The sequence below is a fragment of the Cyprinodon tularosa genome, unplaced genomic scaffold, assembly GCF_016077235.1.
Source record: "Cyprinodon tularosa strain WSP-4 unplaced genomic scaffold, ASM1607723v1 ctg72, whole genome shotgun sequence".
Classification (NCBI taxonomy): Eukaryota; Metazoa; Chordata; class Actinopteri; order Cyprinodontiformes; family Cyprinodontidae; genus Cyprinodon; species Cyprinodon tularosa.
This window is the reverse complement of record NW_024039474.1, coordinates 1,203,919-1,230,718: the sequence shown is the minus strand read 5'-3', so window position 1 is coordinate 1,230,718 and position 26,800 is coordinate 1,203,919. Positions and strand designations below refer to the sequence as shown.

Sequence of the window (26,800 nt, the reverse complement as noted above, 5' to 3'; positions counted from 1 at the left end):
GTCTAAGTTTCAGCTTGACTACAGCTCAGCTTTAAAACTAAAGAAAACATTTCTTTCCCCCTTGTTGCAGTGGGCTGATTTGCACTTTCCTCTCTGTCACCACGGGAAACGCTGTTTAATGAGGACGGTTCTGAAACTGGGTCCTAACAATGGTCGCAATTTCTACACCTGCAGCTTTCAAAAGGGTAAACAATGTGACTTTTTCCAGTGGGCGGAGAACGGACCTGGAGTTTCCATGCTTCCCGGCTGCTAACACATCAAGGCTGTACATAGGGGCACCTCTAAACATCAAGACATCATCAGGACATCTGTTTATTGCTTTCCTTCAAATCAAAAAGTCAAACTGAGGCATTAGAGACATAGTGTGCTATACCTCCAGTCATTTCTGGTATGGCTGGGCAGTTGGATTTATTTATTTTTTTTTACAGTCAAGCTTAAAACATTCAGATTTTAAAAAAAACAGAATGTTGCTCCTTAGAGATTAAAGAAAATGCTCACAAAAACTGGTATAGAGAAATGTAATGACCATGTTCTGTGACCCCGGATGCTGTAAAACCGCCTGGTGGACAGTTTCTCCACTCTCCCTCCAAACTCTGCAAGCTTGGCATCAAATAATTTGCTAAATTGACTTTATTTTAAAAAGAAGACTTTTGAGTACCAGTCTAGTCTTTTAGGGGTCACTGATGTCTCTGATACAGAAGCGGCCTATAACAGTTGTAGCTCATGTACAGGATACGTCTCAAGTAACACAATAGGCCTTATGAATATCTTCCGAACTCCTAAAAACCATTTGCTTCACCGTCCTGCGACCATCCCTGTTGATTTTACACCATTCCACTACCACACTTTTTCCTTCCACCAAACTTTCCATTCGTATGCTTGAATGCAGCACTGTTTTAATTAATAGCCAGCTCCTTCAGCAGCATCATTTTCTTGATGTCTGTGTCCATTTGCTGCACAGCAGTCATTTCAAATGATATAATTAAAATTAACTGAGGGAAACATGTAATGTATAACTGTCTAATGTTTAACTTTTGATATGAACACTTTTAATGATTCTAAAAAGATGCACTTGTTTGACTTAAAAATAAAAACCCAAATCTTGCATATTTTTAAAAGGAAATACAAATATTTGCATACTATTGAACTGCATATTTAATCAGGTATGTTGTAATAATCCCACATTGACCACATTGTGTTGAATAAAAAAAATCTGTTTCATTTATTCAGTAGATAATTTTTTAAATTTTGATTCAAATAAAATAATCAGAATAAAAATCCATCCTGGAGATGAGTAAACCACAGAAAACCTAAACGACTGAACAAGACGCTTAAAAGCAGGTGACAGATTTCAGGACTGGTGAGTCTGACTCGGAGTTTTGCACCATGAAGTGGAACTCTGTGAGGCTGGGGGCCTTGTTACATGCTGCACCTGAGAAGACGACACACAAAAAAAAACTATTAGATGAAAGCGATATTTAAACACCTTCCTCATTATGACTTGAGAACAAGGTGATTGCTTCTCTGCATGCTTCTGTTTAATGCATGCTGAGACCTTTCTGTCCCTGTTTTTCAGATATTTATTTGCCCTGCTGCTTCGCTCACATTATTGTGCATCTACTACAGATATAAAAAAGTGTTACTTGAAGCTGGCAAAGGGTTAAGACCTGCATTAAAATAGAGAGGCCAAGGGATATGTGGGTTTCAAAGTTTGCAGCTGTTGCCATGAGAACAAAATCTTGAGTTGGGCAGGTTTGAAGGAGCAATGGATGACAAACCTAAAAGCAGGAGATGCTTTGATGTTCGGCTGAGGATCTGGTAACCTTTGGAGAAAACATAAATCGATGGAACTAATGCAGGACCTGTGCTGTTGCTGTTTTTTTGTTTTTAAGTACTTTTCACAGATTTTCTGAATCATGAAATCGAAAATTCCCTTATTTGGTATGTCCTTTTAAACCTGAGCAGATAATGAATATCAACAATCTTTATCCTTTGGAAATGGGATGATCTATTATGAAAAAAAAATACTTTGGTTTTAAAATGTGTGGATTTTAAAGTGGTCAAGGACAAATGTTTTAACAGAATCTTTAGATCTGTCCTTGTCTTTAAGTCTACATGCATGTTCTCCTCAGAAATAATTAATATAAGGATATTTTTATGTAATCTAGGTGTTAAAATACAAAAAAATATACAAGTCATTTAATTTATGTTCAAAACTGATTTCTTGGAATTTAGATAGGGTTTTGAATTATTTATAAGTAAAAGCAAATGGATCAGTTCATTATTTTGCCAGATTACAATTAAAGCTTTTGTATACAATGGTGGATTTTTACCACCGAGAAATATTTCTTTGAGGTAAAAACTCGCCATTTTTATATTAATATTTCTTAAATTAAAAACCTGAAATAAGAAAGTAGGTCTCTGTGACAAGCTGCTACTCCTTTAAACATATTCTGACAATGAAAAACAAAGGTTGAAAAAGTCAATATCCATCCCTGAAAACTAGGCCAAAGTGTCTGATAGAAAAAAATATAACATATATTAACATCATAACACTATTAGGTGAAAATCTTTCCATTATGTTTCGTTTTTTTCCTGCTTCATCCCAGTGGGTATGCGTCATTACCTTTGGAAAGAAGTCCATTTGTGAACTCATAAACTCACCATAATGGCCTGTTGTGTTAGCACAGATTATGGCTCCAAAGAAGTCTGAGTAATGCCTCTTGATTCTGGAAATGGCCGACTTGCAGGCTACTGAGGGATCAGCCCCGTTCCTCATCAGCTCTACGGCCAAGTAGCTGTTGGCAGCAAGACATGAAGAAGACATGAGTAAAAACTAACAAGGCTGTAAAGGACCACTGACCAGGATCATGAGAGGATGCCTTTAGAATCATAATGGCCTGGATGCGATTAAAGAAAATGTATGGAGGGGAAACATCAAGAAAAATTTAATTTACAGGGATCTGCCACTGCTCTCAGTTCTGTCTGCTAGGCAGTTTAATACCCATGTCATTAACTGTAAGCCTAGGGGTAGTGTAATTTCAACCTGAAAAACTCAAACAAAGAAAGGATGCAATTAAAAGAGATTTATTGATACAATATTTAAATCTTTGGCACTCAGACCTTGGCGGGAAACATCAGCACTGAAATTTGCTTTGATTACATGCATGGCCAACCAGGCCTGAAACTGGTGTTGGAAAGGGGAATGAAGATGGAGGCCTGCTGGAATAAGGCGCAGGTGCATATGAAACCTCCATAATGAGCAAGCATGATGCGATGGTGGAGAGAAAAATGGGGTGTCTGGGTCAGATGCCGCTTGTGCCAAAGGGGATGGAGGAGGGTCATCCGAGTCGAAGTCAGACATTGCAAGCCAAATGAGCAGACGATTAGTTGAGTAGTAGCTGTGTTCTGATTCTACATGTCTTTTAAACTGGACTCTGAATGTTGAATGGACTTTGTGGAGTTGTGGTCCAATGCTGATAGGGTGGCTTCAAAGATGAGTGAGCCTCTGATGCGATGGGAATTTTCACCTGGCCTTCATAAAACAGTTACGGTTCATTGTGTTGCCCTCTTGCAGATTTCTTTGGTTTTATTACACTTTAGAGTTTCATTTTAATAAAAATTCCTCACACTAAGATGATACCAAAAGCTTTTATTGTTACTCAAGAAAAACACAAATAAACCTCACCCTGCATGAAAACATAATTTTCCTCTTGGTAAATTACCTATGAATAACCACATACAGTGGGGCCAAAAAGTATTTAGTCATCCACTGATTGTGCAAGTTCTCCTACTTAGAATAATAAGGTCTGTGATATGTATCATAGGTACAATTCAACTATTAGAGACAAAATGAGAAAAAGAAATCCAGGAAATCACATTTTAGGATTTTTAAATAATTTATTTGCAAATTATAGTAGAAAATAAGTATTTGGTCAATAACTAAAGTTCAACTCAATACTTTGTAACATACCCTTACATACCTAAATAGATACATTGATCTACTACCATTCCAGATTCCATTTTCTGCTTTTTAAACACATTTGCCTTTTTTATTATTTTTTTTTTTTATTTCTACATTAAAATCTAGTTCCAGTGGTGTGAAATAGGCACTTCCTGTTGCCCTTTGTCATGGTGACTCATCGAATTGGTGCTCCACTGATGATGGCTGTTCATACTTGTTGCGCACGCGTTTAACTGAGTTGACCTACAGTAGTTAAGATGGATTTAACAAATTGATGGTAGCCATTTTGAAACCGAACACTCAGTTCCCAACTTTAGGCAAGATCAATTTAGAGTTGCTATTTGAATCAGAATTTGTTAAACCAGCTTCATGAAACGGACTCCAGAACCTCTACTAGGAAAGAAGAACACAGAAAAGACTAAAGTGCAACTTTGTTTTGGAAAGTGTCTCCAGTGACATCTGAAGGAATCTAACAACAGAAGAAGAATTTAATAATACTGGGACTTACACACAGAAGTGGCAGTGTGATGGTCTGGGGCAACTTTGTTGCGTCAGATCCTGTGATTACATCCCATAATGGATGGAAACATCATCTTTATCTGAATGTATTTGAACTGAACCATGTCGTTGTAAAAAATAACAGGGAAAAATGTTTTTCAAAGAGCTAAATATAAATCCTCCTGTGTGAATACTTCTGAACTAACATCAAGATGCTTTTTGTTCCATGTTAGACAGGAGGGATGAAGCCGTTTAAACCAGCACATTACAGTATGTCATTAAACTCCGAACCTAGAGCAATCTCCCCTCAGCAGGCACAACAGGGAATGGTTATAAAATGTGGCTAATGGTTAGCAGGTAGGCTTGCAGTTACACCATTAGTAGGAGAAATGTGGGCATATATAAACAGTTTAGTCCAATAATAAGCAGTTGTTTTAGAAAGCAAGTAAAAAAACAACAACAGTAATTTAAACAGATAGCCCTCAGTTCACCAAACTGACCCTGAAAAAATTAAAGCTGTAACATAACAAAAAAAAAAAAAAAGGTAAAATCTCAGTTCTTTTGAGAAATGTGCAGATGACAGTTTTGGGGCGATATAGCGTTGTCTCCTTTTTTTTTCTTCCTTCTCACACTATTTATGCACATGGTGTTCGAGGGGTGACACTAGAAGCTGACTGTTTAAAATACACACGTCACAAATGTCGATTCTCTTTGAGCATTTTTTTTTTTTTTGCTGCTGACGTGAAGCAAGAAAACAACACATCACAGTCCTATTTTTCAATAGCTGAAGTACAAAAAGCAGATGTCAGGACACAGATGGATGCAGCCAACATGTTTAAGGCAGATCAGCTGCAAGTAAACTAGAATAGCTAGAAAACGTGAGTTCACAGCAAACTGACTATTTTTTTTAGAGACTACGCTATGGATGCTGGATTTTCACCTTTAAGATATGGCGAGGTGAGAAGGTATTAACACCCTTTGAATCTCTTTTCAGAACCTTATTTTCATGTTCTATACCAGAGCTACAGTATGAAAGGAGAGAAATATCAACCTAACTTCCCTTCCTTATAGTAAAACACAACATCTACTGTGATGATTATTCAGCAGGTACCAAATTTTTTTAAAGACAGTGATAGAAATTCACCTTCTACTATAACCAAGGATGCAAATTTTATCTGTATTGGTTATTATTAGCTTTAAAACTAAATATCAAACGTCACCATAACACCAGTGTCACTCGCCGATATTAAAGGCACTGTTTTTGTGACAAGCGTGGATCATGCCTGTAGCACCAGCAGGTCATGTGGACCCAAATGATGCCTGAGTCTGCAAGGGAGAGCTGTTGAAGTCAAAATACTGACAGTGAGTTTATTTTTTAACTGCAGACACAGATAGCCAAAATGCTATTTGCAATGACTATACAGGATAGGAGGAGAAAACTATATAGTGTTTTTAAGAAGGTCTAAAGCAAAAAATATCTATGTTAGTTTCCGGTCACTTCACTGCAAAACATGTAAATCTAAGTAAGTCAGACACTTCGCTAATGGAATAAGACATTTTACTTCTAAAATAAGAAAAAAAAAACAACAGCTGTCTCATTTAAAGAGTATGATATATAATTATCTAATTTTAAGGGTAAAAATACTAATTTCATTGGCAGACCATCTTATTTACCTACTCAAATTAAGGATTAATACAATTATTTTAAGATATTTTTACAAATTTTTAGATTGTTTTTGAAGTATAAAGTTATAAAATATCAGCATAATTGAAATCTGTCAAAATTTCAATATCATGCATCCCTAAACATAACTGCAACCCTAAGAAAAACATAGGGATTCAGATCTTAATGTTTCTGTGTTAGAAAGGCCCAATCTAAGTGATAACTGATCTGAAATCACTTAAGAATATATGGCAAGACTTGCAAATCTGTGACCGGATATTCAAATCATGCCATATAAAGTACAGACTTGGGGAGGGCTTAATTCTGACTGAAAAAAGTAGAAGTTCTACTAAACATGTCTCGAATGCTATCCTGCTGATTGAATGAAACAGATTTGGTTTATTTTTTTAATTGGGAGAACAATAAAAAGTTACCTCGGTAGAAAGCGCATCATGATGTCTCCGTCTCCAGTTGCGGCGGCGGCACCAGCTGAACTGTCTGCATAGGCTCCTGCTCCGATGATGGGGGAGTCCCCCACGCGGCTGAAGGATGCCACAAAGGAACCAGATATGAAAATCCAAGTATTACAGAAATACAAACACCACATTTTACATTTTATTGTTCTTATTTGTAAAAAATCTCAAAGTTTGATGTCACTATAACTTCAACCTTTCTTAGTATCGTGAGCAAATATAAAATGATGGGAGCAGTTTTCAAATCATCAGTCTCCTGTGGGAGAGTGGAGCAAATGTTAAAGCCAAAATAAATGTGCTATCACACTCAAACATCAACCTTAAGTTTGAACTGAGTCTGCTGGGTTTTAAAAGACGGATCTACATGCAGCCTCAGGTTCTAATGCTTCTCAAAAAAAAATATTTATGTAAGATATAGAGAGACCAGCTGTCAGGATAAAATGTGACGTACATTTTTATTAGTGTGAAGATGCAGGAAAACTGCCTTTGAAGGAGAATTTTCTGCTCAAACACATCACTTGTTACCATAATTTCTCCAAAGCGGTGTTCCTACATACATTTATAGCAGACACATGCTTTAAAACGATGCCTTCGCTCATTTCCTGACAGACTTAAAAGGCCGTTGATGCAGCTTACACAGAATCCTAACTGAATTTTTTACTGCTTTGCACGTTAAAGGGAAGAAAATCCACATCAACTGCATGTATAGTTAATGCACACAAGGGCATTGAAGTGTTCAAGAAACATTCAAAGTCATGTAAATATGAAGTGTTTACATCTGAGGCTCACATAAACAGATGAGTTTATCTCACCATTCAGTTCGTATGAATTATCCAGTGTAAAATTAGTATGAGTTAAAAACTAACCAGCTGGACCACTGTTAGGCCCTGAATCTTGAGTTAGTCTGTAGTCTTGTTCAAATAATGCAGAGTTTTTGTAAGTTTAAGACAGGATTACCAAAGGAAATGAAACATTATTCTCCATCAGTATTTTTTTTCTAAAACGTTACCTTTGATCAAACTCTACTAACATCTTCTTTTGGTCAATCCATGTTTAGCACTGAATGATGCTTTGTTTTCAGTTTTTAAAATCTTCCCAAGCATAAAATACAAACTCTGCTCATTTCTCTTGTTCAACAGTTATAAATATTATTCAGAGAGTCAAAGTCTAAAGGCGTGAGAAAATGTGATTGAAAAAATTCTCACAGCGGCTCTCTGAAAACAAATATGGTGCAGGGCAAACACACATTTCTAAGTGTTTACAATTAGAGGAGCCATACTCTAATTCTTTTTTTTTTTTTTTTTTTCCTACAGCTCGGTCAAAAACTTCTGATCTAATTCATACTGCATTTCTGAGTCAGTATGAATTCCTTAAAAAAATAAATAAATACCCACTCTGAGAGAGAAGCATTTTTCATTTCAGATCAATGTTGTTAGAAAGTTTAGAATCATTCTAGAGGAAGGCCAAGAGAGGTTTAAAAAGAATTTTTCAATTTTGTGGTGGCCAGAAGCAATGTGTGAGTCTTTGTCTGTTTTAGAGATAAAGAAGGAAGAAAATATGCTGAGAAATTGACTTTATAGAATTTACGCACCCTGGAACTTTGTGAGTCAGTCCGTTGGTCGACGTTCCAGCTGCCATGTGACCATCTTTATCAATGGCAATCAACCCTGGTGCAAAAACAAGCATTATAAGTAAACAGATGCTTTCTGGTATTAGCTCAAATTTTTGTATTTAAATGATCATAAAGCTCTTTTATGAAGTGTTGCAGAAACAGATGCTGTCTGTTTTACACAGACAGCTTCCAAGAGAGGAACAAGGGAAATTAGCGCACCTTGACATCTGAAGCAATACAGAACACAATTATTTAACCATGTAAGGTAGAACGCTGTCTCATTTCCCTCCTACCTATGGTATCATGGGAGTGTATGTTAACGTGCCGGACTCCATTACACTGTGTTTGCATTGCCACTGGCCCGTAGGGTCCACACGACTTCAGAGGATCTGGATTGACGTTCTGTTGAAAGATGATGGCAGGGATCATTTCTTACATCATGCTTTCATTCTGGGACTCAAACTGAGAGTTTCAACCATTGACACTAAAAACCAATGAGCAGGGTTTTTTTTTTTTTTTTTTCCTCGAAGACTGTTTTTGAACTGAAGCATAATTAAATATGTCTTTTTTTAGCAGTCAGGTCTCATTTACTGCAACCCAGAGCACCTCCAGATTTGCTCAAAGGGATGTTAGGAATTGTCTCAGACAGTACTGAGAGCAGAGAGAAGGTGGAGCATTTCAGTTTGATCTGCAGAGAAGTGTGATCAGTTTATTTTTGTTTAATTAATACAGAAGTTATGTTCAATCCTGATAAAAACAAGAGTCCAATTTAAGTATTAATGGAAAATATATCTTGTTATACTGCAGCCTTACTACACAGAATTATTTTTTCTTGAGGTTTTCTGTTTGAAGGAAAATTTTAAAAATCTGTTTTTGTATTTAGCCACCCTGAGTAGATACTTTGCATAGCCACATATGGCAGCAGGTCTTTCAGGGTATGCCTCTGCAGGTTTGCACCTTCTTTTTTTTAAACAACTAGTCTTGTAGAAGTGGACTTTGGAGAAATGTAAGGATTAATGAATGAATTAGTCCTTATGTTAGACTATAATCTTGAACAGAAAAAAAAGAAAAATACAAAAGAAAAGCATGTACTTTGACTGAGCCATTAGAAACAGGAACATTGGCTGTGCAGAGAGCATTCACATAATCAGCTTATATGAAGCTACGTTTATTGTTGCTCTAGGTGAGCATTAAGTGAGGTTCTCACCTGAAAAATTAAACAGATAAAGCAAGGTTGGACTGCACACAGTCTGTCACTGGCTTCAATTCAGAAAGTTCCCATCTTGTCTGATTTACAAAACAAGCCAAGAAAACAGCACTCCATCATCAGCCAAGGTTTTTAGAAAGGCTACAAACTGGAAAAGTTAGAACAGTCTGAAAGGTTCAGTTGAATCCATTTCTTCTGTATGTTTAGTTAGTGAAGTTGTATTTTATCATTTGGAGGCATTGAATTGTCACAGGTGTTTGCGGGTATTCATGACAACAGCATGTCTTAATTTGCAAACTTAGGACGTTCTCCTTTGTTAGGATGAATTCCATGTTTGGATTTTCTCAGGGAGATGTGAAGATGTATAAAATGCTTCTTTAACTGTTATTTTGGGCCAACTTCCTAAAGAGGCAAGTCTGATATCAGTGCTTCCATTGTACCCGTGCAACCTATCTGGTCTGAGTAAGATTAAATTCTGTTAAACCTGCCATAATGTTTTATAGTCATTCAATTAATATAGTGGCCTTGCAGCTGATGTCACAGACTTATTAAACATTTTAATCTAGCCACTGCCATATTGAGTACCTGCTCTGGTCCCCTGCACGTCAAAGATATTGTCACAACATCTGCATGTTGCGACAATAAAAGAGATGACCCACATATTTCTTTTTACCGTACCTCTTACCAAAAGAAAAATGATCGTGCGATCAGAAGGGCTGACTGGACGCTGACTGCAAGTGGCTGTCTGTGCAGTATACATTGCATAACAGGCAAGTTTCAATACTTGTAAGGAGAGCCAGCTTAGGCTTTTACCAACTGGATTTAATGTTTTGTACAGTTTTTTCTAGTGTTGCGTCAATGCCATTTTTTGGCCCCCATACCTGACTGTGCAGTATCGGCTAATACCATACCAGTACCATCTGTTTGAAATTGATGTGTGTGTATATATGAAGAACTGCAAACTACTTGGATGTATAATAATTGCTATCATGGCTTTGTCAAGCTGCTGCCTACCTTTGTGAAGCAGGAAAAAGACTAATACAAAGTGAATCCAGTAGAACTTTTTATGGCCTACCTGGAATGGGTGACAATAGTTTAATAAACTTTTGGCCCTCAAAAGGGTATCGGTGCCCTATTTGTTGGTACTTGCTGATACCGATACCACCATTTTAGTGCTGGATCGGGGCTACAGAAATTATACTTTTGTTTAGCTGTTTACATAAAGTAAGCATAAAGATGATCAGAACACGGCATCCCTATGCTTTTTACATACAAATATCTTCTTGTTTTACAGATACCCTATTTCTGGGTTAATAACCCAGCCAGCTGTGAAATACTGATAGGAATCTGTGCTTTCAAAAGCTTTCGGACTTTCTCTGGTGTATGAGGAAGGGTTGTGTATATGATATATATCAGTTGTGAAAAGAAAAATCTGGAACCCTGTCAGCTGAAGTAAGGTGTTGAAAAAAGTCATTAGGGACTTTGTATGGATCGCATCCAATCACACGGATTTTCTCTGTGTTTCGTTTAAGCTAATATGGATTTAAATTAGATTGATCCACTGTGGTCAGAGGGGAAGCACCACAGAGCTAAGCTAAGTGTTCGGTACTCAATATGGCTGTGGTACGGTAGAAAGCTTCATGACGTAACCCTTCAGGACGCATCTATTAGACAGTGATATTTAAAGTGTTCCCAATTATGTTTTCTCAGGAAAAAATTGGGGAGCCAAAGCTTCAAGGTGTAAATACAATAATCTTTCTTTTTACAATTTTATTGCTCCTCGTTCTTCTAAAAGGGGAAATTTTGTCCCAGTCTTCAGTTTTCGACAGCTTCTGTTTTCTTTTTCCCCTGGACTGTGCTGTATTAAGCTAGCCTGGCTAGCCAGACTGACTTAAAACTGGGCATGAGTCAGTCTCGTACGGCTCAAATGGTCTAAAGAAGACTGGACCAATCACATTGTAGGAGGAAGGAGTTTAGGTTTGCACCAGAATTACCCATAATGCAACAGTGCTTTTCTGTAACCATAACAATGAACACTGCAGCCGCAACCTTGCAATGCTTTTTATTAAGTTCTGAATGAGCCAGATATATATTTAAAAGTTCAAAAACTTACTGTTGTAAGAGGTTTCCTTAAAAAAAAAAAAAAAAAATGTTGCGTCATACACTATATTGCCAAAAGTATTTGCTCACCTGCCTTGACTCACATATGAGCTTAAGTGACATCCCGTTCCTAATCCATAGGGTTCAATATGACGTCGGTCCACCCTTTGCAGCTAGAACAGCTTCAACTCTTCTGGGAAGGCTGTCCACAAGGTTTAGGAGTGTGTTTATGGGAATTTTTGACCATTCTTCCAGAAGCGCATTTGTGAGGTCGCACACTGATGTTGGACGAGAAGGCCTGGCTCTCAGTCTCCGCTCTAATTCATCCCAAAGGTGTTCTATCGGGTTGAGGTCAGGACTCTGTGCAGGCCAGTCAAGTTCATCCACACCAGACTCTGTCATCCATGTCTTTATGGACCTTGCTTTGTGCACTGGTGCACAGTCATGTTGGAAGAGGAAGGGGCCAGCTCCAAACTGTTCCCACAAAGTTGGGAGCATGGAATTGTCCAAAATGTCTTGGTATGCTGAAGCATTCAGAGTTCCTTTCACTGGAACTAAGGGGCCAAGCCCAGCTCCTGAAAAACAACCCCACACCATAATCCCCCCTCCACCAAACTTTACACTTGGCACAATGCAGTCAGACAAGTACCGTTCTCCTGGCAACCGCCAAACCCAGACCCGTCCATCAGATTGCCAGATGGAGAAGCGCGATTCGTCACTCCAGAGAACGCGTCTCCACTGCTCTAGAGTCCAGTGGCGGCGTGCTTTACACCACCGCATCCGACGCTTTGCATTGCACTTGGTGATGTATGGCTTGGATGCAGCTGCTCGACCATGGAAACCCATTCCATGAAGCTCTCTGCGCACTGTTCTTGAGCTAATCTGAAGGCCACATGAAGTTTGGAGGTCTGTAGTGATTGACTCTGCAGAAAGTTGGCGACCTCTTCGCACTATGCGCTTCAGCATCCGCTGACCCCGCTCCGTCAGTTTACGTGGCCTACCACTTCGTGGCTGAGTTGCTGTCGTTCCCAAACACTTCCATTTTCTTATAATACAGCTGACAGTTGACTGTGGAATATTTAGGAGCGAGGAAATTTCACGACTGGATTTGTTGCACAGGTGGCATCCTATCACAGTTCCACGCTGGAATTCACTGAGCTCCTGAGAGCGACCCATTCTTTCACAAATGTTTGTAAAAACAGTCTGCATGCCTAGGTGCTTGAATTTATACACCTGTGGCCATGGAAGTGATTGGAACACCTGATTCCAATAATTTGGATGGGTGAGCAAATACTTTTGGCAATATAGTGTATCTGAAGTTATATGGTTACTGGTTCTAACCCGTTTCCTCTGACTCTCTTAGTTCTCCCTTTGAAATCTGGAACTACAAGCTCTTTTACAGAATGATAGATCATGTATTTGACATAAGTCTTCATCTATCTTTATCATCATACATCAACTTTGATAGCCTTGCCTGGTCATGCTGAGAAAATGCATCCCTATACCATGAAGCTGTCACCACCATGTTTCATGATGGTTTACAATGAGTTATGTAATCCTCCACATTTTTGCATTTAGGCCAGAAGGTTAGATTCTGTCTTATTTGACTTTCAGATACAACTTACATTTATACTACTTACTGTGCCATTTTGTACTGCTCTATCATAAAAAATCCCAATAGTATGCTTTATGAGAAGCTTAACACTGTGCTCTTATTTTATGATTGATATATAAATGCATCGTTCTATATTAATTCAAAAGAAATCAAGCTTTCACATTCAAGAGTTTAATGGTTCCATTTATTTCCCTTTCTATACTTTCGACATTTCCATCCATTCAGCCTCTGACTAGAGGTTTTCTGCACTGCAATTTTTTTTTTTTTTCCAATAATAGCTCTACAAACTTTATAGCCACAAGTTCTCTCTCCTAAAAGTATGACTGGAGTGAATTTGATCAATGAACACTGGATGATATCTGGATACGTAACGCCTCCCTGATTCTATAGATGTTGTGACATTGTTGTGGAAATGAAGAGGATTCTTTTGAAGAAAAGCAAAAGCTTGGTGCTTTAGGGCATCACCTTTACCACAAAAACTGACTCTTTTTTTTCGGAGGTACTTTAGTATGCCTGTCAATTTTCCCTTTTGAAATCAATCTTTTAGAAGCAATATGCCTGTGGCAGACACAAGCCAGGGAAAACAGACTCGCACACATGCACTTACCTTTCGATAATTAGGTTGGCAGTTGCCCTTGAGCCACTGAGTGAAAACATTCAAAGATTTGTTGGTAGTAAGGTCTTCTGCAACAAAGCCCATGTTCTCAGCGAACACAGAGGCTACAAAGAGAGAGGAAACGCACAGGTCAAGTTGCACATATGAGACCACTCTGACCTTAGGACAGGACTTGAAAAGCGTCATAGACAAAAAAGGGACTGCAAGCAATTTTAGCTCATTTCAGTCTCAGTTCATCTGATTTTCAAAGAGCCTCTGCTTTGAAAGGTTGTCATCATACAACTTCCTGAGAATAGCATAGCTGTTCTGATGATTTATTCATCTCATGGATTTCATGACATACAAACCAAATCATTAAATATCCAAGATGTACAGTGGTGTTCAAAATAATACAAGTGTTTTTTTGTTTGTTTTTTTGCTTTGATATGCTCAATTTAACGGCTTTAATGGCATTAAGAACACTGCTCTAAACCACGCATTTTTTTTCTTATTGTTCTAAAGAAGGTTAGGGGAATTTAAGTTTAGGACTGATTTATCATTTAAATCCCTAAACTTACACTCGGTCGACTCCAACAAACCCTCATAACAACCAGTTGTTATGCAACTTACAAGTGCACTGTTATGGGTGATGGGACTAGCTTACATGGTTCCTCAGCATTTCTTGGTTTTGCCTCAGAAATAGCATCCTTGATGCTATGTAACAAATGTTCACATGGATCAATGTCAAGTTCTATAAAGTTAATCTTATTGGCCAGCACCAAGGTGGTGTTCCCTTTCTTGTGTCTTTGGGGTTGAAATAGGGCTGTGGAATATGGTTGAAAAATATTTTGTGATATCAGCCTTTCATTTCAGTCCATATCAATAATTATTGATTTGTTTTTGTTTTTTTGTTTAACCTGTTTGAAAGACATACCGGAGGAAAAAAGCTGAATTTAGACTGCAGCCCTAACCATTTTTAAATGTAAGCTTTCACCCTTAAAAAGAGGTCGGCCCTACCACCTACCTTGCTTATTTGTAAAAAAAAAAAATAGTATATCTGTAAAACACTGTTGCTTAGATTTAATACTCTGGAACATCTCTGTTTTTCTTCTGTGTCTTTGTGAGTTTGGTTTCCAGTTTAAAATGTGTGATTACTTTACTAGAGCAGTCCATCATTTTCCACCCTTCTTTATATGTTTTCTCCTCTCCAGTCAAAACTGTTTTCTAAACGATGCCTGAAGAAATAATTTTAAAATACTGAAGATAATTTGTCAAAAAAATAAAGTATGGGACATATGGTACTAAACATAAAACGTAATAATTTCAATCTATCTAGGTAAAACATCAAGTCACAGTTTTCTTGGTTATTTGGGACTTTTCATTTGCTTAGAAGCAGAGACTTGAGACATCTTCAGTTTCTCATCAAGAATCTCCCAGAACATTTTCCACTCATCCTTCCTTCAGTTACCGTATTTTACGGACTATAAAGCGCACCTCACTATAAGCCGTACCCAGATTAGGGACGAAGATGAATGCTAGCTCCCATGAGCTTTTTGGCTTGCGGCGGTAAAAGCTTCTAATTAAAGTCGAAGCTTACCCATCAAAGTTAGGGGGCGGGGTTAACGCGAATCGAGTCGCCACCTACTGTATCAGAGTATGTTCACAACCTGTGGATCACAGTCTCTGTAATCGATTTGCTTCGCCTTAATGTGTAGGGTGACCAATCAGGTGTTAGATAACCGCCCCCTAACTTTGATGGGTGAGTTTGACAGATTCTTTTAATGGTTTCGATGCACTGCAGCACAGGAGCATGAAATAATTAAATGCACACTGAAATAATTATATATTTTTTTTTTATAAAATGAAGACGTATTTTATTAAATTAATGACACATTTATATATTTAATTCCTTATTTATTTAATGAATTACACATTTAATTAATTGTTTATCGCTGTATTTATTTAATTGTGGCACTTTATATTAGTGACGTGGTTTTAATTAATGAATGACATTTATTTATTTAATTCCACATTTAATTAATTATTGACACATTTAATTATTTATTTAATGCTGTATTTATTTATTTAAATTTGGCACTTTTTATCCTCAATAGCTGCTAGCATGTTGTCCGAAATTAAAATTAGCCACTTATTCTTTTATTTCCAACTTTGACTTCCACCCCAGGCAGTTAGGAAACATACACAGAAAGGCTGCACCTTTGTATAAGCTGCATGGTTTAAAGCGTAAGAAAAAAGTAGCAGCTTATAGTCAATCACATAGGGTATATCAATTATGCCTATGCTATAAGCTGTAATACTTCTTAGAAGGGGCGAAAAATGTCAGTAACGCTACTAGAAAGCGTTTGAAAATGGGGTCGAGTACAGCCAAGCCCCATGGAGCTGGTGAGATGGAGCAAAGGTGTGTTGTCTGTGTAACTCTTCAGGAATGAGAAGCCACCAGTTAAAGTGTAAACGGTGAATATTAATTTGCACATACTAAAAGGGAAGCCATCAAAATATGTGACAGATCAGATGGTTTCTTGGCTTTCTAAACCTTTTTACACATTTGTTTTTCCTTACATGTTCAACACTTATTCCTTGTTTCTTTCCTAATTAATCCATATGGGAATAGATTTGTTTTCATTTTTTTTTGCAAGTTACATAACTTGCATTTTTTGAGACATCTGGTTTGAGTTCCATCTCATTTTAAATTTCAAAATATTTTCTTTTGAAAACATTGACAAAGGTTTCACACTAATTTTACCAGCTGAATGTAATCTGGTTTGTTATATTTAACTGCTGATATTTTGAACCAAACTGTACAAAAAGGCTTTAGTGATAAAGTCTTCAGTTTCCGTTCATAGCCCTCTTCTCATCCACTACATAAATGCAGCTCTTGAACATCTTTTTGCACAACCGGTGCACAATTATGCTTCTCAAGCCCAGGAGACTATATAACCCATGTGTTTTTCACTTACTGCTAATGATTGTCATTTCATTTAAAAGCCTATGCAGTGTCTAAAAAGGTTTGGGTCCTAATGTAATAAGTGCCTAATTGAGATCATTAATGCAGATTCAAGTGTCCCCTGATAGTGAAAGTGTTTTCTTTTAGACTTTAAAGAAATATACTGAAGCAAGCCGTTATGTTGAAAATTAGCATTTTACAAACTGTGTGTTGTTCAAATAAATGAGTCCATTATAGCTGGCTATATCACCCAGGGTGTATGAACAGCAATACTCACATACCTGACTCTCCCACTAGCATTGTATGTTCAGTGCGCTCCATCACAGCTCTGGCAACTCCAATAGCATTTTTGATTCTTCTCAGGTCTGCCACTGCACCCACCTCCATCGTATTACTACTCGGAGAGCGCACACAGATAAGAAACACTCCTCTTGGTTTACTGCAGCCAAATATCATCTGTGAGTAACATATCTCCGTTATTAATCATCGTTGGGGAGGATTACAAAGATCATGTTTCATGTTTACCAAAAAGAAAAAAACGGCTTGTATCTGAAGAGTTTACATAGATTTTTTTTTCTTCTTACAGATCTTGTACTTATCATTTGACTGCTACTGGATGGTCATGGAGGCGTTTGTTTAGAGCTGTGCTCTTATGAATGTAGAATGTTTGCTGGTGGTTATTGGATTTCTTCTGCTTGTGTATTGAATTTGGTAAAAAGGATATTCTCTATCCGCAACACCGTATAACAATCTGAATGTACTTGATACATATACATGGAAAAACAGCAATCATCTTAACATTTTACAGTACTAAAAACAAGTTGTTTTTTTGTGGGAGGTATCTGCTGTTGGGATGGCCTAGGTGTCTCTGCATTATGGGAATGGGACAGTGTTGTCTTGGCTCTACCTTTCCCATAAGTCACCCAAAATAGTTAGACAATCCTGAGCTATTTTCTATATTAATGCTGCTATAGGTTTCAGCTACTGGAGCGCGTAGGGTCCACTTTTCATTATTCAGCTTCATTCTATCTCTATTCTCCCATATTGGTTAGGTCCTTTTATAACTCTACTGTATGTTGTCTTTGCCTTTTGTTGTCATAGTAGCTAAATGTGTTCAGTTCCTGTTAAACTGTGACTCCATCCTGGATTGAAATATCAGCTGGACTGCTGCCATCATCACCTTTGTTTATAGATGTTGAAGTTGGGCCTATTTTGTCAGTGTAGACCTGTTTCTTGTATTGCGAACAAAGTGTATGTGCCCTGTTAATTCTCTGACAAAAGAATTGGCTCAGAGCTGTGAAGCTGGTTGACAGTGGCCTTTTGTATCTCTCCTTCTTTCTGTGTGTCTGCTTCTGTCTCCTTGAACCACAGTTGGCCTCAACAAAAGGCCGCTCACACTGAGCCTGGTTCTGCTGGAGTTTCTTCCCGTTTAAAGACAGTTTTTCCTCTCCACTGTCAAAGATATCCTGAATGTTATTCAGGACGGACAATAATTTCTTTACAGTTTTTCATAATCTGTTGATCATGGCGATATATATGGGGCAAATAATAAGATGCCTAGAGATGATTATATTTCAACACCCTGGAAAGAAGGACCTTATAGGCGTCCACTGTGTAGTAAAATTTTTCTAGATGCATGATGCGGAAAAATCAGGCCACACAGACAGCGTTTAAAGGGGTGTGGGTGCTAAAGGAATGTAATTTGGCCATACGTACCTTGTGTACACTCCATGTATAAACCAGGCTTTAACCTCTCAAATGTTAGCTCACTGGGTGGGTGCTAACATTCCTCCCCACCTTCATTTCTTTCGGTGTGAGTAATAAGAGGGACTGGGTCTCAGGCTTGCCCTGTGTGGTTACAGATGGCAGTATGGCTGGTTGGTTGGCCTGGGGCCGTGCCCCCTGTGCCTCGCTAACCACTAACCTCTTTGCAGTGCATATGGCCTCCGCCTTGGTTGATATCTAGTCTGTCTGCCTCGGGTTGCAGCAGTCTTCAAGAGTCAAGTCTGCCTATTTTTTTGCTCTTCTTGGGTTCTCTGTGTTGCATACCTTCTACTGTTCTTACCACTCTCAGCACTGTGCAGTTGACAAACTAACTCACATAACACACAGGACACAAACACATTTATTTCTACAAGAACACACAAGTAAACTAGATTGCTGAAGGTCACAAATACCCAGGCAACAATTACATCAATTCTACTTTGATATTGTATCCAGGCTTGATTTAATTAAGTCGATCACAATATTAGGATTTGGTCTTAAGATGTGCTTTTTGTAGAATAAATGTTATGTCACATGTAGGCAACCAGCTTCTCTATATGGTATGCCTGAAATGCCTCAATGGGACATGTGAAGAAATATATAACTGTAACAAAAAAGGGTAAAATTTGAGGGAAAATTAAAGTGTGAGTATTCACTAAAGAAAGAGTAAACAGCTTGCTACTTATCTTTTGTCGTAAGCTGACATTTACTTCTCATTATAACTTCTGAGCCTCTAAATGTTAGTATTTAAGGAACTCATAATTGGAACGCTTTTAGATCATAATGAGACTCTTAATTAGGACTTCCCTGCAGAAGGCTTGAAGGAAAGGTCAGCTAGTTAAGTGTGTAAATGTTAAAGATACATGGAAAGAAGCAGCGCAATTTGCAGAAAACTAAATAAATAAAAGAATAAGAAAAGTTAGATGTTGATGGTTGCCTGTAGCCCATTGGCATTTAAAGGTTTGAGTCATATAAACACAAGTTCTGATTTTCAGCAGCTTTACAAAATGCTCTCTGTTGATTTATATGGATTAAACCTGTTTTAGTAAGTAGTAAGTTAGTAAGGATTATTTATTTAGCCCCTTACTCTGGCAAGCATCACAAAGTGCTGTACAATATGAGGCATAGAATACCAACAGCACCGTATAAAATACATGTAGACAAAATAAATACAATCATAGCAGCCCTTGATAACATTTGTCTAAAATGCTTTGTTAAAAAATAATGTTTTTAGTTGTTTTTTAACATCTACGCAGTTCACCAAGTGGAGGTAAAGTGTTAGAGCATTCCACAGTCTGAGTGCGACATCTTGAAAGGACCTATCACCTCTCGTCTAAAACTGGTTCGGGGGACCATTAAGTTCTGTTCAGCAGAACTCAGGCTGCCTGGAAAAGTAAGGCTGAATCAAGTCACAAATGTAAGAGGGAGCCTGTCCATTCAGGGCTCTGATGGTCAGGACCAAAATTTTAAAGTTATTGCATTATTCAATGGGAAGCCAGTGTAGGGCTTTGAGGACAAGAGTTATGTGAGCTCTTCTGGTTCTATGTGTGAAGATCTTTGCTGCAGAATTTTGCACTAACTGCAATCAACCTATGCCTTTTTTGTTTAGAGAATTAAACAGGCTATTGCAGTAGTAAACATGATGACACAAATGCATGAATGAGGACAGCATCTTTAGAAAATGCTTTCTGTTGATTTAAATAGATTTCCCCCTCAGATCATAGAGTATTGAAGCATAATGTTTGAAAACAAAGCTGCATTGAACTAGTTATGTTTTAGCAGCTTGTCATGTTGTGCAAATGGCAGCTAAATAATAAACCAGTTACATTCTGCTGACAGATACTGCCTATCATGCCAAACTTCACTTGTAAATCTGTCGGCTTTCCAAATGATTTTACCAGCACAGTGTCTGTTCATTACCCGTTCATGATCAAGGCGTCCAGCGTGGTTTCTCCAGTCTCATCCGGGCTGCCGCCAAAGCCGACAGTGCCATCGCACTGTTCTATTTCACAGCGGGCACAGCCTTTCTCCACTGCGTCCAACACTAAGCCGCTGGACTGCAGGGCATCCCATGCTGCACATAAAAACAACCAATCAGCATGTAGGGTCACAAATCTGTTTAAGGGTGAGCTGTCAGAGACTGTTTAAGATGCCATAAACAACAAGCTGCAGTTTAGATACCCTGTGAGACAAAGGTTTACACACCAGTGTTAAAATAAAAGATTAGAAACTATTTTATAAGTTGGCTTTCAAACAGTGACTGATTTTTAGATCAAAAACAGGAAACATTTGTTTGCGGTTTTTAAAATCTTAAAGTCAAATTTTAATGTTAGGGGAGAGCATATATTCATTGATACATTTGAGGTATATGATTAAATGTGTAAACTAAACTTTTAGAGATATCATTTAATATAATTCATCATTATTCTGAAGAAGCTAATGTGTATAATCTTTAAGAGTATTATTTGTGATTTTGGGGTTGTAAGAAGTCACAGCCATAACGGTGAAATGAGAAATAAGGCAAAGATGTTTTGTTTTTTTATCGTAACTTTTATCACAATAATATTACCTCATGATTAGGTATTAAGTGCATAACACCCAGCCCTACTAAATATACAATAGAAAAATATTAATGGGCTGTAAACATTACAACCACAAACTTCAGTAAGTTTTCTATAATACAGCAACAGTTTGTTTTTCACAGCCTCAGACCAGTGGTGGGTAGTAAGGGCCTTCAAAGTCTTCACCACTGGCATAAAATCAATCAGAAACACTAACCTAAATTCACAACCTAAACTTTAATTTTCTTCTATCTAACTATTAATTTATTTCAAACAATTCATTCTCTTAATTTTTTTGGCTGTGCTGCTTCCATTTCATTTATGGTGGTTGTTATATTTTGAGTCCAATCAGAATTCAGACTTGCGTTGCTATGTCAATCAAATCTGCCCAGGGCCTTCAGAATCAGCAGTGCTGGCTGATCTTACCCTAACAATATTAATGAGGAACGTTTTCTTAAACCAATCAGATTTGCCTCACTGGGCCAGCGAGCGGCCCACCCCACGTCAGCATTTTCTGTCCTCTGATTGGTCAGGTAGAACATAATGTTTACAGTCATGTTAAGCTAGAGATAATCTGCATTTTAGATTCACTTCTGTTAAAAGATTTTCTGGCCTCAATGACTGATACTACATGGAGATACTAAGACTTCCTGCACAAAGGCAGAAGGATGGATTCTGTTTGGTGTGTGTGATATATTTTACTTTCATGCTTTATGTGCCATTTTATCTAGTAATTAAATGCATATTAAATCTGAATGGCTTCTGATGATATATTTGGACATCAAGGGATAAACAGTAGGTTTAAGTTGAGGGGTACCTACTAAAGGCCTAGGTACCATATGCACCACCGGCTACTGCCTCAGATACATCTTCTCCCAGTAAATCTGTAAATATAGCTCCCTCGATCTATTCATTGGTTCTGATCAGCCTCTCTGTCCCTACTGTAAAAAAAATAAACCCAACTGCATGATGCTGCCACCACGGTGTCCCACAGAGGAAATGGCATATTCCATGAGTTGTGATGTACGTTTATTTATGTTTAGTTTGTCTGTGACATGTCGATTTTTGCACGTATGTGCCAATGCAATTTTGGTAATAGAAATCTGTCTGTCAGCCAAAAAAAGGAATATTTGGATTAAATCTGTCTGCATGTAAAATGTCTGATATTAGCATATGGCTCCATCAGTCTGTGCATCTTTTAGTGAGCTTCTCACATAAATGTTTCTAATTTATGAAGTTTTATTTCATGCAACTGTAAAATATTTTTTTTGTTTAAGATGAAAGTTTAGTTTGATAATTGAAGATCTATTCTCTCATTATTGTGATTCCTCGTTGTAGTGATAAAAAAAACATCTATTTGCATAGTGTGTTAAAATATATTTTGTTCTTTTTGTACAAGGCAAGGTTGACATTTGATTGAAATTAGCCTTATGTCCCCCTGTTGATCTCTTTTTAAGAAATATAATTTGAGCAAACATGTTTAAGTAAGTAAGTAGTAAATTAGTAAGGATAATTTATTGAGCCTCTTTCTCAGACAAGCATCACAAAGTGCTGTACAATATGAGGCATAGAATACAAATTAGCACCATATAAAATACATGTAGATAAAATAAATACAATCATAGCAGCCCTTAATAACATGAGTCTAAAATGCTTTGTTAAAAAAGAATGTTTTTAGTTGTTCACCAAGTGCAGGTAAAGTAGTAGAGCATTCCATAGTCTGGGAGCGACATCTTCAAAGGACATATCACCTCTCGTCATAAAACGGGTTCGAGGGACCATTAACAAGTTCTGTTCAGCAGACCTCAGACTGCAAGCAGAAAAGTGAGGTTGAATCAAGTCGCAAATGTAAGAGGGAGCCTGTTAATGCAGGGCTCTGAAGATCGGAACCAAAATTTTAAAGTTATTGCGTTATTCAATGGGAAGCCAGTGTAGGGCTTGGAGGACAAGAGTTATCTGAGCTCTTCTGGTTCTATGTGTCAAGATCTTTGCTGCAGAATTCTGCAGTAGCTGCAATCGATATAGGCCTTTTTTGTTCAGACAAGGTTTTTTTCATAAACTTTATTTCTGAGTTTTGCGATGATACGTAGTGTAAAGAAGAAGGTTTTTATTATTGTTTTGTGTGTTGCTTCAGAGACATTGCCTCAGCAAATAAAACTCCGGTTTCTCAGAGTGTCTTTTGTCACCTAGTTGAAGTCACCTGACTGCTGCTTAATGCCAGGAATGGCTTTGTCTGGGGCTATAATGAGTGTCTCAGTGTTTTCCGAGTTCTGTTGTAGACTATTGTCACTCAATCATTTCTTTATTCGGGACCAACATTTGATTACAGAGTTTAATTTGTGGGCCTCAAATTAAATAAATTAAACTAACACTCAGAACTATAAAATATGTGATAAAAGTTTGTATGAATTGTGTTTATATTGTATTTAGTGAATATCAGCATTGGTCGATACTCAAAATGTGTGATGAATGCATTCAAATTGGTCAGTTCAGATGGACAGACTTGTTCTGAGCAGACTGCAATTGCTAGTTCTTTTATTTTTGGATTAAATTGTAAGCTCTTTTCTTTTTTTTTTTACAAAATTTCTCCATGCAATTTATTGCACTGTATTATGTTAGGAGTATAGGAGCAAAGGGAGTTTTAATTTCAGAAGAATACATATACATATTTTGTTTTCCTTTGTTTTATCTGTGCAGCTTTGAGTTGACCTATCACAAAAAATACCTCAAAATATTTGAGGTATAACATGTAAAATGTAAAAAAGGTGAAAAGTGGGAGTTTTTAGGATGTTGCATTTGGCAAAAACACTTGTTTTCTGAACCAAAACTAGTAAGCTTTGCATCATCTCCAAGATGACCAATGCTAAGGCTTCCTGTCAAACAGGGGGCTCACAGCATTTGGTCACTGATCCCCTAAGAGTCCCAGAGGGATCATCACACCAACTGATGCTGCAGCCACCATCTTCCCAATAAATGCTCTGGTTATATCAGAGTTCAACTTTATTTTTTCTCTCAATCCATATGCAAATAAGACTTTCTTTCCCTTTTCCAAAAATAAGCAGAGTAGAAGCAGAGATTTTACTCCTAATGCCTGCTGCTATGATAATCCCCTGATGGGAAATATTTGCTGAGGTAAATTAACAGTTGAGGTTTGCATCGTTAAATACCCCCAACAAAATTTTTCCAGGGTACATTTTTCAATTTCATTTCTTCTGCATGAAAAAAGGAGAGAGTTGACAGCCGGCAGATGTATTAACGGGACTCCATCTATCCAGGAGTGAGACTCTCAGGTGAACTTAAATCACCGACAGGCCTGAGCTGATGCTTAAGATGTTTTGAATATTATTTCTGTCATTTTTCGTGCTGTGCTGTGCACCCACCAGAAACCTACTTGATGGATAAGTCACAAGCCACGTCGAAATAGTTTCAGTTTCAATTTGAACATGTCCAAATGTATCACCCTGAAGGGAATCAAAGAGAGTGGGGGCAGGCCTGCCGGCAGCAGCTGTGGAGCCTTGTGGATTCAGCCTATTTCATAGCCTCATCTAAGACTCGGCTGGTCGTTCATACAGATAAGCTTCAGCTAAGTCGCAAGTATACAAGAAAAAAAAATAAATGGTGTGAATAAAGAAACGTGAAAATGCAGGTTATGAATCGACCAGAGCTTGAACCTAACCACACATACACTCTGTGGAGATATGCATACACACATTTTTCTCCTATAGCGGCTGAAAATTAGTCCAAGGGATTCATTTTTCAGTTATTAATATATTTAGAGGCAAAAAAATGAAATCAGGAATATTTTCAGAGTTGTAATATTTGCATATTGCGTTACACCTCCAGCTTTTTTTAATCATATGTTCCGCAAGATGGAAGAGAAAACATATTTCTCTTGCTAATGAACAGTAATGGATGCTGCCCACTTATAGAAATGTGATCATTCATAATTTCTCACGACTTAGGGTGACATTTTAACCTGCCATCATTAACAGAGATGACCTGCAAACCATATATCAGACACATCTATTTGAGCAGACCACTCAGCCAGTTAATCAATTATCACAGTGTTTGCAGATTAAAGGTCAGTCTGGCAGCAAAAGTCTACATGAATTTTAAGACAATTGCAAAACGTAAATACAAATACTGTTTAATCAACATATTTAGTGCAGATGTAAATATTCTAAGCTGGCTGTTTTACCTCTACATAACAAATATGTTTAGTGCATATATCAACTGAAAAGCAACACATCTAAATGTCCAGTTGCTACATAATCTGGATTTTTTTAATTAATGGGGATTTAAACAAAGCAGTGTAAAATGCAAAATTGCTTGGCTGCAGTACGTTGTTCCCCAGACATATTAAGATTTTATTAATCTTGGCTGCTCAGTGGCACAGCTGGTAGCACTGCTGCCTTGCAGCAAGAAGGTTCCGGGTTTGATTCCTGGTCTTTCTGGATGGAGTTTGCATGTTCTCCCTGTGCATGCGTGGGTTCTCTCCAGGTACTCCGGCTTCCTCCCACAGTCCTAAAAACATGACTGTTAGGTTAACTGGGTTCTCTAAATTCTCCTTAGGTGTGAGTCTGTGCGTGAATGGGTTGTTTGTCCTGTTTGTCGCTGTGATGGACTGGCGACCTATCCAGGGTGTACCCCGCCTCTCGCCCGTAGACAGCTGGAGATAGGCACCAGCACCCCTCACCACCACTTGGGATTAAGCATGTCAGAAAATGGATGGATGGATGGAATCTGTTTATTTGCTTTCAAAACCATTCATAAACATGGACACATTAAAAGGATGCATGGATCAATCTATTGTCACATGCTTCAGCACAGACTGAAAGAATGGGTCAGCTTCTTTTCCAGCAGCCTACATCTGTATTGGAACAAGTTAATCACAATCTGTGAAGGCGGAGTTTAGCTTATAGATAAACTGAAAACAACATTTCTGTGAACTAGACATAACCTTTTAAAAGACGATAACGAACAATAATTATTACTAAATACATTTAGGTGTTGTATAGCATAAATAACACTGTAATTTATGCCTAACTATGCAGCATAGTACTAATCAGTTTACTTTGTGGTAATTGTGAGAAGCACGTTTTGTTCTTTCTCACAAATTTCTTTTAGTAAAAATTTGTATTTTTTGAACCTCTGTGATTTTTACCATTAAATATTAAATACTGTTGAGGGTAAAATAATCTAAATTTGTATAATAATACAATTAGTTTGCAAAATAACCTCTAAAGTATATTTTGCACACATACCTTATATGATTTCGCAGCAAATGTGCTACTCATAACAAAGGGGGTGACAGGTTTGTCGTTTTCACAAAAAGAATGAGAGCCCTACTTGCTGAGGGGTTTACTTTATGCGTTAACTCCACCTCCTTCACTCAGCGCGCCGCTACATGCACCGGCATTGAAATGGTGCGGAGACTTTTAAACATTTGTTTACTGGACGTTTGCACGTAGACAGACAAGAGGCAAATAAACCTACCTGCGGCCGTTGCACTTTTAAATGGCCATGTGTTGATGACAAGCGGTAAGGATGTCCGTCCAAGCTGAAAACATAACATTAAAAAGAAAAATTGTGGTGAAACGTCCATTTTGCTCCTGAATATTAAAACGCCGCGATCTTTTTACACCAGCGCTGTCAAGAATGTGTCTGACAGAAAACTAAAAATGAGGGAACGGCTTTAAAAAGAGTTGCCTTAAAAATGAAATACTCTGGAGACTTTCAGGAAACAGCATGTCTACTTCCTTGTTGTGTCACATGCCGAGTGG

The 26,800-nt window shown here is 37.7% G+C and overlaps 2 protein-coding genes across 2 annotated transcripts in view; one reads left to right on the top strand and one right to left on the bottom strand.

Annotated features, from left to right (window-relative positions):
• Window positions 1-1,210, top strand: part of neil3 (nei-like DNA glycosylase 3) — a 30,187-nt gene extending 28,977 nt beyond the window's left edge. The window contains exon 10 of the mRNA XM_038269100.1: window positions 71-1,210. Coding sequence (XP_038125028.1) covers window positions 71-253 — 183 coding nt within the window. The 3' untranslated portion in view covers window positions 254-1,210. The remainder of the gene's footprint in view (window positions 1-70) is intronic.
• On the bottom strand, window positions 1,197-26,800 carry aga (aspartylglucosaminidase). The gene is made up of 9 exons (XM_038269101.1): window positions 26,514-26,800; window positions 20,377-20,530; window positions 16,974-17,086; window positions 13,740-13,852; window positions 8,504-8,612; window positions 8,190-8,265; window positions 6,560-6,667; window positions 2,665-2,798; window positions 1,197-1,432 (listed from the first exon to the last, which is right to left on the bottom strand). The coding sequence occupies exons 1-9, from the start codon at window positions 26,620-26,622 to the stop codon at window positions 1,332-1,334; spliced, it is 1,017 nt and encodes a 338-aa protein (XP_038125029.1). The 5' UTR covers window positions 26,623-26,800; the 3' UTR covers window positions 1,197-1,331.

Bases quoted from the DNA above. Each gene is read 5' to 3' on its own strand.
- aga (XM_038269101.1), bottom strand. From the start codon at position 26,622: ATGGACGTTTCACCACAATTTTTCTTTTTAATGTTATGTTTTCAGCTT. The intron at 17,087-20,376 runs GTAATGAACAGA...CTCTCCGAGTAG, and splicing joins GACGCCTTGATCATGAACGG to TAATACGATGGAGGTGGGTG. The intron at 2,799-6,559 runs GTAACTTTTTAT...TGCTGCCAACAG, and splicing joins ATGATGCGCTTTCTACCGAG to CTACTTGGCCGTAGAGCTGA.